Consider the following 12,313-nt stretch of genomic DNA (forward strand, 5'->3'; position numbering starts at 1 on the left):
ATTGGCTTTAATTGTTACCAGAGAGAATAGCCTTGGTCCTTGTCTTCGGTGTAGGAAAGAATTCAAACACTGAGACAAATAGCGCCAAGCTAGCAGAGGTTTATTAGCTAGCAGAGGGTGAGTAGCAAAAGTACACTCGACTAGGGAGCGTCAAGCAGGCTACTCAGATATAGAGTCTGAGAGCCCCGATAGTGGTTTTCTTAGTGTTTTATACCCCTTATCTCTCCCTGTTAACCTTTAACAGCCAAGTCAGGGACCTTATCAAGTTAGGGACTACCTTATTGAGGAATGTCACCACCCCCTGTCTCTTCTTCCTCCTGAATGCAAGCTGTCTACCTCCCCCTTACATCTTTCCCCCTCAAGTGCGATTCTCCCAAATCTTTGGGGTTGCTGAAGGGGAGTGGTCTGTCTTCTGTAGCTGCTTCTTGCTGTTAATGGGGCCTAGAGCTGGCCCTAGGAGTGACACTTGTTCTGTAATGGGGGGGCGGGGTTAACTTGACTTCGGGAGCTGGGAGCTGAGGAGGCGTTGGGCAGGTTGATCTAAAGGACTTTCAGGACTTGTATTATTTGAAGATGTCTGAATTACAGACATTTGCAATTGAAACTTTTGTAACCTGGAGGATATAAAACGAGTGAGTATTTTAAAGAGGCAGGGCCCAAATAGTAAAAGAAGAATCAAAGACATTAAAGGACCAAGGAATGGTGTTTTCTTGGGGCCCTCGGTTGATAGTGGCCAGTTTATTGAAATTGGTAGGTTTTATTCTGTAGGCATTCATTCTCTCAGCCAGGTACACTAACATGTGGTCTCTTGTCTACCTGTCTCTTTGGGTATTATATATAAACCCATCTCGGATCTGTGCTTCGGACTGTGGTGGTGCCCATGGGGTAGGCCTGTTGGTTTTGTATATATAGCCCATCCTGCAGATCATCTAGCTGCCTCGGAGAGATTTAATCTTTCCCCCTGGGTGAGCATTTGGTTACAGATTATCATTATGTCTTTCCAACCCAAAACAAAGGTGAGTGTTAAATTCCTAAACTTTTCTATATAATTGTTAGGGTCATCAGAGAAACTTCTTAGTTCTGTTTTTAACTTTCTTAAGTCCTGTATTGAAAAGGGAACCTGTACTCTGACTGGTCCATTAGGCCCAGTCACTTCTTGAAGGGGACACAGGTAGGGTGGTGAAGGTGCTGTGGGCAAGGAATTGAAGTAGGGAGGAGGAGGAGGACCAAATTTTTTTTGGTATACAAGGGTGTAGCTGTAGGGTTTGTGTTGTTTTGTGGGTTAGTAGGGTTTGGGTCTAAGGTGCCTGTTGTTTGGTTCTGGCCAGATTTCTCTATCTCTCAATTTATATTGCGGCCAAGCAGTGTGATAAAAGAAGACTAATCTCTTTTTCTTCAGGGTTTGAGGGTCAAACCTGTCTCAATTTTTGAGGATACATCCCAGAGGCGGGGCTGGTGGTACCGAGTTTTGGTTTCCCATCTGGAAAGGAACAGAGTAGGATGTCTCCTGTGCCCCCTATGTTAAATCACTGCTGGGAGAAAGCGTCCCTTCTCAGGCCTGGGCTTCCAGAATTAGTCAGTCTTACTGTGTAGCCCGCACCTAAAGTTTCTTGCCTGGAAACTTCCTACTGCTTCTGTCCTAGGAGTCCTTGTTTACGTTGGGCTTCCAGAATTAACTAGTCTTACTGTTTTGTCCGCACTTGAAGTTTCTTGCCTAGAACCTTCCTACTGTGTTGGGCTCCCAGAATTAACTATTCTTACTGTGTAGCCCGTCCTGAAGTTTCTTGCCTAGAAGCTTCCTACTGCCTCTGTCCTAGGGGTCCTTGTCCTTGCTCTTGTCTACATCTGTGGTGTCGATGGGACATGAACCTGTATATTTGTTGATGTCCCTGTTCTGGCAAGAAACTGATTATCGTATACCCCGCCAGCCATTTTAGGGTGGAGGTCTTTTGTGCCTCTGTCTGGGAAGTCTTCATTTCATTGGCAAACTTTGCTACCCATTGAAGCTGACACCTTGATTGTCTTGCCCCCTGACATACTGCATAATCTTGGGGGTCCCTTGGAATTGGGCATAGGAGATGATTTAGCATTTGTGGGAGCCCCTCTTCTGTCCATACCCTTTCTTCCAAGGCACTTTTGGGTGGATTCCAACCACCAACCTTTTGCATTTACAAGCTGTCTTCAGCTTCCTTTTGTACCTTAGGAAGCCCTTTCTCTCTGTCTGAAGCTTTCTTACCAGTCAGAACCCTGTACTTCTGTTTGTTTGTTTTTAGCAGAGTAAAATTCTCACTTTTGACTTAAAGAAACAGCTTCGTCCCACCTACTCCTCCAAATACAACAACTGTGATTTTTCCTGTTTTACATATTTAATTTTGGCATTTGTATAAACTGTATAATTTATTAGAATATTTGAAAAAAAACAAACAAAAAACCAAACTCAATACCATCAAGTTGATTCTGACTCATAGTGACCATATAGGACAGAGTAGAGTTGCCCGATAGGGTTTTCAAGGCTGTAAATCTTTACAGAAGCAGACTGCCACATCTTTCTCTGGCAGAGGTTCTGGTGGGTTCAAACCACTGACCTTTCGGTTAGCAGCCAAGCACTTAACCACTGTGCCATATAATTCTGGATAGATAGGTCTTTCATGTTAATAATAGATGCCTAAACATGTACATCTTATGCAATGTGTGAAAACATAGAAAATCTGTCCTGGTTTGCATCTGCTCATCAAGAATTAGGCTGAAATGGAATTGAAAGTGGAGTCAACAGCACATTAACCATAGTTTATTTATTCAGAAACTGTTTATTCAGTACTTAAGTTTTAGATGCGGTCTTGTTCTCAAAGATCTTACTATGAGGTAATAAGAGGGAAACATGCAATGATACATGCTGTAGTAGTTTGAACAAATAGATTGTGGTACCTATTTCTATCAGATAAATTTCATAGATAATTTCTAAAAATGAAGGCAAGGACAGAATACAGAGCATTTATTGTTACATAAATCCCATAGCAACTGACTCCTAAATCAGTTAAGCAGGAACAATCAGAGAGATGTGAATAAAAGCGTTAACAACATGGTGTCATGAATATCAAGAAAAAGTGTTTCAAAAGAAAAGAATGATTAACACCAAAATGCAGCTTGAAAGACCAAATACAACAAATACCCACTGGAAATAACATGGTAGAGCTCATAGGTGACATTGGCCAGAGCAGTTTTTACGGAGTGTTGGAGGTAAAAGCCAACTTGGAGTGGGATGAAGGGTGAATGGGAGGTGGAAATAGTTACAGCATATAGAGACAATTTTTTAAAGAGAGAAGTGAGACAGGATGGCAGTAGGTATGAAGTGCAGGGAGGGTTTTTTTTTTAAGGGTAATTGCTGGAATTTTTGTTTCTGATAGTAGTGGGTTAGTTTATTTGGATACCAGGGAAAAATGCTGGCAAGAGTGTAAAACATAGCTCTCTAAAAGCATCAAAGGAATTTCAAGATAGTAAGAAACTATCAGATGAAAATCTAAGGGAAAGGGGAAATCCAGGTGAATGGAGTTCTGGAGCCCCAAAGCCATTTTTTGCTGTGAAGGCATTAGCAATCTGTGTTTTGGTCCTGGGTATAATTGTGGGGTAAGGAAGACCAAAAGATACAGTCCATCAAAGGTTGGGACACTGATAGAGACTTTTCCCACGTTAAGAAGGGTGAACCAGAGGTAAATTCTAGGGGGAGGTTCAGGGAGGATTATGTTGGTGCTTAGTGGAGCAGAGGAAAAAAAGTAAAAAATCAAACTTGTCTTCAAAAACCTGTCGCCCAGGCCAGTACATAACATGGATTTGCAACCTGTGTTTCATTGCTTGGGTGGTCCAGCAAATCTCAAATTGTGAATTTTATTTAAATTAGTTATATACTATAGTGTCCCCAACTGCCTGGAAGAAGTAAATATAAATCCTCTGTGGAGGAGGACATCTTTATCTTAGGCTTCAAGATATTTCCACAGATATGTTTTCAAGAACAGCAAGCAGAAATTAATCAAAAATAACCAAGCACACAAAGAAACAAGGCATGATGAACATGAACCAGCAAATGCAGATCTTCAGAGGTTTCAGGTATTGAAGTGATCAGAAACAGGTTTTAAAACTATGCTTATTGTGTTTAAAGAAATAAATAGCCAGTTTGAACTTATCTGTAGGGACTAGGAGACTATAAAAAGTGACCTTAAAGGTTTGATAAAGAGACAATTCAATCTTCTAAAAATGAAAAATTGCAATAAATAAAATTAAAAATGCTTTGGAAACAGCAGTCATGAAATCAAATATATATTCCATTGGGCAGATCTACTGCAAGAGACCTCTTTAAAGTGTTATAACGCAAACATGTCACTTTGAGGACTAAGGTGGCTTTATCAGATAGATTAGAAGCATAGAAAGATGAAAAAACATAAAAGAAATTAAGAAATAAGGAGAAGGGAGTAAGAAAGTCTAGCATATGTTAAATTGGCATCTCAGAAAGAGAGGTGCAAAAGAGGTAAAGAAATATTTGAAGACATAATTGCTGTGAATTTTCTAGAACTGTTGAAAAATACCTTTCTACAGCCTACTGAATCCACACAGGATAAATAAAAAGAAACACACACTTAGATGCACTATGGCAAAACTGCAGAAAACTAGAAACAAAGATAATCTTAAATGCATTTAGATAATCTTCAAAAGCCTGAAACTGACAGTTGATTTCTCAGCAGCAACAGTGGATCCAAAAGATAGTGAAAACATTTTTTCAATGTGTTGGAAGAAAAAAACTATACTCAGAGAAATTCTTTTTCAAGAGAGAGCAAAATAAAAACATTCTAATAATTGAGAGAATCAGGCCCTAGCAGGCTCTCAGTAAAGGAAATTCTCAAAGCCAAAAGGAAAATGTTTCCAAACAGGAGGTCTGAGATTCAAAAAGAAATGAAAAGCAAAGAACATGGTTAAATACACAGGTAAGTCTAAATAAAAATTGACTGAATAAAATAATAATAATAATGATAATGTATTGTGGGGCTAAGAAAAAATATTATCTTAAGAATAATATATTAGTTGGAAGAGAAGTATATGAAGTTGATGTATTACTGTGGGGTAAAGAATTCAGGTTTACCCAAAGTAAGGATGGCTTTTGTCCTTGGTGGTGTTGCAACCCCGTGTACAACAGAATGAAACACTGCCCGATCCTGCGCCATCCTCAGAGTTGTTATGCTTGAGCCCATTTTTGCAGCCACTGTGTCAGTGCATCTTGTTGAGGGTCTTCGTCTTTTTCACTGACCCTCTACTTTACCAAGCATAATGTCCTCCAGGGACTGGTCCCTCCTGATAAGATGTCCAGAGTATCTGAGACATAGTCACGCCATCCTTGCATCTACAAAGCATTCTGGCTGTACCTCTTCCAAGACAGATTTGTTTGTTCTTTTGGCAGTCCATGGTGTATTCAGTATTCTTCACCAACACCATACATAAATCAAAAGCGTGGATACTTCTCTGGTCTTCCTGATTCATTATCCAGCTTTCAGATGCATTTTATAAGGTGATTGAAAACACCATGGCTTGGGTCAGGAACACCTTAGTCCTTAAAGTGACATCGTTGCTTTTTAACACTTTAAAGAGGTCTTTTGCAGCACGTTTGCCCAAATGCAATGCGTCATTTATTTCTTGAATGCAGGTTCTATGAGTGTCGATTGTGGATCCAAATAAACGAAATCCTTGACAGCTTCAATCTTTTCTCCATTTATCACGATGTTGTTTGTTGGTCTAGTTGTGAAGATTTTTGTTCTCTTTATGTTGAGGTGCCATCCATATTGAAGGCTGTGGTCTTTGATTTTCATCAGTAAGTGCTTCAAGTCCTCTGCATTTTCAGCAAGCAAGATTGTGTCATCTGCGTAACGCAGGTTCGTGAGTCTTCCTCCAATCCTAATGCCCTGTTCTTCTTCATATAGTCCAGCTTCTCAGATTATTTGCTGAGCATACAGACTAAATAAGTATGATGATGACGCACACCTTTCCTGACTTTAATTCATGCACTATCCCCTTGTTCTCTTTGAATGACTGTCTTTTGATCTATATACAGGTTCCTTATGAGTACAGTTAAGTGTTCTGGAATTCCCATTCTTCACAATGTTATCCATAATTTGTTATGATCCACACAGTCAAACGCCTTTGCGTAGGCAATAAAACACAGGTAAACATCTTTCTGGTATTCTTTGCTTCCAGCCAGGATCCATCTGACATCAGCAGTAATATCCCTTGTTCCACATTCTCTTCTGAATCAAGCTTGAATTTCTGACAGTCCTCTGTTGACGTCCTGCTGCAGCCACTTTTGAATGATCTTCAGCAAAATTTTACTTGTGTGTGATATTAATGATATTGTTTGATAATTTCTGCATTTTGTTGGATCACCTTTCTTTGGAAAAGGGAAAAATATGGCTCTCTTCCAGTTGGTTGGCCAGGTAGCCGTCTTCCAAATTTCTTGGCACAGACGAGTAACCACTTCAGTACTCCATCTGTTTGTTGAAACATCTCGTCTTAGGCTGGGTTCTCTAGAGAAGCAAAACCAGTAAAGCATATAAATATATAGAAAGATTTATATCAAGGAAATGGCTCACGTGAGTGTGGAGGCTGAAACATCCCAAGTCCGTAATCAGGATGGAGGCTTCTCTCAATTCACGTAGTTGCAGGAGCTGGCACACCCAAAACTGGCAGGTTGGAGAGCGGAGCTCCTGCTCTCAGGCTGTGAAGATCAACAAATTCCAAGATTTGCAGATAAGCTGATAGCTCAAGTCCCAAGAGCTGGAGGTGAGATGAACAGGAGGCAGCATAGGATCCAGAGTGAGCAAAAAAGCCAGAATGTCTGCTTATATTTGGATGCAGGCCATATCCCCGAGGAAACTCCCTTTCAACTGATTGGCTACTCACAGTAGATTCAATCATGGGAGTGATCACACACAAACACTGAGAATTATGGCCCAGCCAAGGTGACACACAATCCTAACCAGCACACAACTCAATTGGTATTCCATCAATTCCTGAAGGCTTGTTTTTCGCTAATGCCTTCAGTGCAGCCTGGACCTCTTCCTTCAGTACCATCAGTTACTGATCATATGCTACCTCCCAAAATGGTTGAATGTCGAACAATTCTTTTTGGTATGGTGACTCTGTGTATTCTTTGCATCTTCTTTCCCTGTAGAATCCTTCAGTATTGCAACTTGAGGCTTGAATTTTTTCTTCAGTTCTTTCAGCTTGAGAAATGCCAAGCCTGTTATTCCCTTTTGGTTTTCTAACTCCAGGTCTTTGCACATGTCATTATAATACTTTATTTTGTCTTCTCGAGCTGCCCTTTGAAATCTTCTGTTCAGCTCTCTTACTTTATCATTTCTTCCATTTGCTTCAGTTACTTGACATTAAAGAATAGGTTTCAGAGTCTCTTCTGACATCCATTTTGGTCTTTTCTTTCTTTCCTGTCTTTTTAATGACCTCTTGCTTTCTGCATGTACGATGTCCTTGATATCATTCCACAACTCGTTTGGTCTTTGATCATTAGTGTTCAATGTATCCAATCTATTCTTGAGATGGTCTCTAAATTCAGATGGGATATATTCAAGGTCTTACTTGTCCTTGGTTCCTGAGAAATAACCCTTGGAGCAATTGGAGTAACTTGGTCTGGGACTTCCAGGCCACACCTAAGGGTTTGTGCTGGTGACTAGGGGCTGGCCAGACCAAAGAAGACTCATCTGGTAAGCCTATATCAGCTAGCCTCGGGAGGCATGATTTAGCATATCATGCAGGACTGGCCAATAAAAGCCCAGAACACAAAGGTTTGGAGAGCTTCCTGGTCAGTAAAGGAGGCTTATGTACCCTCTTTCAGACATAGAAACCCTATGTTGGGGACCCTCCCAGACCTCGTTCATGTGTGTCTTCCTTATGATGATCCTGATTTGTGTCCTTTTGCAATAATAAATCTATCATTGCAAGTGTAGTCCTCTCTGTGAGTTTTGCGAGTAATTCCAGTGAATTACTGAACCCAAAGGAGAAGGGGGAGGGAGCCAGCAGGTGAAAGTGAGGATATTGTGTAGACTCCCAAACTTGCAACTGGCATCTGCCTATTTGGCAGTCTCAAGGAGGTGTCTTTTTAACCTGTGAGATCTGCCCTAACTCTGTGTGGCTAGGGTCAGAGAGTGTGCTACGTGGGCAGCTGGTGTCAGAAAAGATTGCAAAGTGGGGAGGTGGGGGTTGGATCAATTTCTACATTTAGGGGATGTTTTCATGCTGATTTTTATCAACGAAGTTAAAAACATAAAACAGGACCAATAGTAAGCACAAAATAAAATGGTAGATTTAAACCCAAATATATTAGTATTTACATAAGATATAGACCATATGCTGTAGTTAAAAGACAAAGTTTTTAGACTGCATTAAAAACAAAACAAAATAAAAACAACTACATGATATTTATGAGACATGTCTAAAACATGTAGGTACAGACAATTGAACATAAATGGATGGATAAATCACAAAAGGGAAAAGGAAGTTCTACTTCTGAGTCATAGTGTCTAGGAGCTTTGAGAAACTCTCACAACCCACAATCAAATTGACCATAGTATATTGTCCTCTTGGAGGCTTTTTAATCTGGGAGCCTCCTTCCTCCAAACAAACAAAGTTGAACCGGGGGTGACTGGGAAATAAGGAGACTGTCATTTGGATGGTAGTTTTAGGACCCAGGACTGATGTTGCCTGGATGAGAGCAACAAAATCAGGATCAAGGGCTGGAGTAACAAAGAAGTAGAGAGGCCTTTTGGACCTGCAGGCAGCAAGGAAGAGTTCCCTTAAGGCTGAGCACTAAAGCAACACATGGATTTCTGGAACAGTATTAAAGAATGGAAGTTGAGGCTGAAACATCCAATGAGCAAAATCCTCTAGAGAGGCTTAACAGGTTTGGTGACTGAGGAACAGTACTCACCTGTCAGATAATAGCAAACCCCTTTTGAAGGAAAGCCTCATATTTTAAAAGCAAATATGACCTCAGAAAGATCACCAAATGCTCAAGAATACTAGCTACTGTGTGTTAATGTTAAACACAGGCAAGAAACAGCAGTTACATCCCCAAGGATTGCATGTGTTGAAACAGTCAGATATGGAATACGAAATATCTGTTAATGAAGTGTTCAGGAAATACAGGATGACATTATAAAGAGGAATTTATATAGGAAATCATCAAGAATGAACAGATAAAGAAATGGAAAGTATAATCATTGAAATAAAAAACTGAATGGGTAGTGTCTTAGGCTGAGTTCTCTAGAAAAGCAAAAGCAGCGAAATATGTATATATATGTAAGAAGTATTATGGATTGAATTGTGTCTCCCCCAAAATGTGTGTCAACTTGGCTGGTCCATGATTCCCAGTATTGTGTGGTTGTCCACCATTTTGTCATCTGATGTGATTTTTCTATGTGTTATAAATCCTACCTCTATGATGTTAATGAGGTGGGATTAGTGACAGTTATGTTAATAAGGCAGGACTTAATCTATAAGATTAGGTTGTGTCTTAAGTCACTCTCTTTTGAGATATAAAAGAGAGAAGCGAGCAGAGAGACACAGGGACCTCATATCACCAAGAAAGCAGAGGCAGGAGCAAAGCACGTCCTTCAGGCCTGGGGTTCCTACATGGAGAAGCTCCTAGACCAGGGGAAGATTGATGACAGGGACCTTCCTTCAGAGCCAACAGAGAAAGAAAGCCTTCCCATGGAGTTGGTACCCTGAGTTTGGACTTCTAGCCTCCTAGACTATGAGAGAATAAATTTCCCTTTGTTAAAGCATCTACTTGTGGTATATCTGTCATAGCAGCGCTAGATTACTAAGACAGAATTTGGTACCGGTAGTGGGGTGCTGCTCTAATGGATACCTAAAACGTAGAAGTGTTTTTGAAACTGTGAATGGAGGCTGGAAGAGTTTTAAAGTGTCTAATAGTAAAAGCCTAGACTGTCCTGAAGAGACTGTTGGTGGTATTATGCATGTCCAGGACCATTCTAGTGAGGATTCAGAAAGAATTGAGGAGAGGTGTTACACCGGAGATAGCACAGATGGTGAGAAGCGGCAGCAGAGAGGTGGCAGCAGCAGAATTAGGAGACCAGCATGAGACAGCACTGGAGCCAACCAACAGAGTGAGAGAGCTGAGTATCTTTGTGTAGGAGGCTTCCTGGCGGAGTGGGATCCCTCTGAGCAGTTATTAGTGAAGCTAGGCATGCTGACCCACAGAGCAAGGGAGCTGAGTGCCTTCTGGCTGGAGTTTACTGGCAGACTAGCGTGCCTCTAGGCACTCCTTGGTGGAGCTACACAGCTCTGGAACACTTACCCAAGCTTGGTAGACACAGATGGCGGGACCCAAGGGGTGGAGATGCCAAGGTACCAGGAAGCAGGACCTGAGGAAACAAGGAACACAGGAAACAGCTGCCTCAGTCTCAAAACGGTGGAGCCACGGCCTTTAGAGTTTCTAAGCGTGGCGTTGCCACTCAGATGGACTAGGAGAATGGGGGTGCCCAAAGCTGAGGAGCAGAGTTGCCCTTCCAGCGGGCCTGGAAGGCAGAGCTGAAGCCCAGGGCCGAGGGGCCTACATGCAGAATCTGCAGAGTGGCCAATACCTGGAGTCTGGAGGGCAGGGCCATTGTGTAAATGGTCTCAGAGAACAGAGGATTATTTTCAAGCCTTGAGGGCTAATGTAATGTGTTCTGCTGACTTGTTTGGTACCTGTTATCCCTTCTGTCCCTCCAATTTCTCCCATTTATAATGGAAATGTCTACCTTGTGTCTGTTCCACCATTGTACCTTGGAAGGAGATAACTTGTATTCTTGATTTCACAGATGAAGAGGAATTTTTGGATTTTGGACTGGAAGTTGATTTAAGACTTTAGCTATGATATGATGTAGTGAATGTGTTTTACATGTGGCAAAGACATGAACTTTGGGGAGGCTATAGGGTGGAATGTTACGGAATACATCACATCCCCAAAAAATGTGTGTCAGCATGGCTGGTCCACGCTGTGTGATTGTCCACCATTTTGTCATCTGATGTGATTTTCCTATGTGTTGTAAATCCTACCTCTATGATGTTAATGAGGTGGGATTAGCAGCAGTTGTGTTAGTGAGGCAGGACAACCTAATACAAGATTAGGTTGTGTCTTAAGTAACTTTCTTTTGAGATATAAAAGAGAGAAGCAAGCAGAGATACATGGGGACCTTATACCACCAAGAAAGCAGTACCGAGAGCAGAGCGTGTTCTTTGGGCCTAGGGTTCCTGCATGGAGAAGCTCCTTGACCAGGGTAAGATTGATGACAAGGACCTTCCTTCAGAGCTGACAGAGAGAGAATACCTTTTTCTAGAGTTGGCACCCTGAATTTGGACTTCTACCCTCCTAGACTGTGAAAGAATAAATTTCTCAGTGTTAAAGCCATCTGCTTGTGGTATTTCTCTTATAGCAGCACTAGACAAGACAGAATGTATGTATGTATATGTATATATAGAGAGAGAGCAAAAGATTTATCTCAAGAAAATGGCTCACGCAGTTGTAGAGGCTGGCAAGTCCCAAGTCCACATGTCAGTTGTCAGGCTGGAGGCTTCTCCTGATTTATGTAGCTGCAGGGTATGACAAACCCAAGATCAGCAGGTTAGATAGCATGCTGCAGAGGCTGATGAATCCTAAGAGTCACAGGCAATATGGCAGGCCACAGGCTCAAGTTCCAAGAACTGGAGGTCTGATGATGATGAGCTGGATGCAGGATCCAGAGCAAGCAAATGCCAGCAAGCTTTGCTAGAACATCCATATATATTGGATGCAGGCCACAGCCCTGGGGAAACTACCCTTACAACTGATTAGCTAATCACATCATGGAGGTGATTATATCACAAAATGGTGATAACTACATCATCACATAACTTCCAAACCACTGAGAATTATGGCCCAGCCAAGCTGATGCACATTAACACATCTCCTTAAACCAATCTCTAAATAAAGATAATCACAAAGTCATACTTGTGCCTAACATCATATAACAAACATGCTACAACTGAAAATACACTAGCCCCATTTACACCTTATAATTTATAAGTGAAGAAAACAAAAATATTTGTTGCACACATACAAGGAATACTCATAACAATTACAGTCCTCGTTTCTGTAACTGGTCACATGGTTGCAACTGGTATTTAGAACTATGTTCTTCCACCACCCATTCTGTATTCCCTTTGCCCTCAGCAAACACCTCAGCTGGTTGTGGTCCTTTGCCTGGCAGGATAACCCAAA

The 12,313-nt window shown here is 41.4% G+C and overlaps 1 protein-coding gene across 1 annotated transcript in view; it reads left to right on the forward strand.

Moving 5' to 3' along the window:
- The first annotated feature begins 10,028 nt into the window (after positions 1-10,028).
- The window catches only part of PDCL2 (phosducin like 2), a 38,926-nt gene continuing 36,641 nt past the window's right edge, over positions 10,029-12,313 (forward strand). The window contains exon 1 of the mRNA XM_064286316.1: positions 10,029-10,178. Coding sequence (XP_064142386.1) covers positions 10,029-10,178 — 150 coding nt within the window. The remainder of the gene's footprint in view (positions 10,179-12,313) is intronic.

Source organism: Loxodonta africana, chromosome 5 (genome assembly GCF_030014295.1).
Source record: "Loxodonta africana isolate mLoxAfr1 chromosome 5, mLoxAfr1.hap2, whole genome shotgun sequence".
NCBI lineage: Eukaryota > Metazoa > Chordata > Mammalia > Proboscidea > Elephantidae > Loxodonta > Loxodonta africana.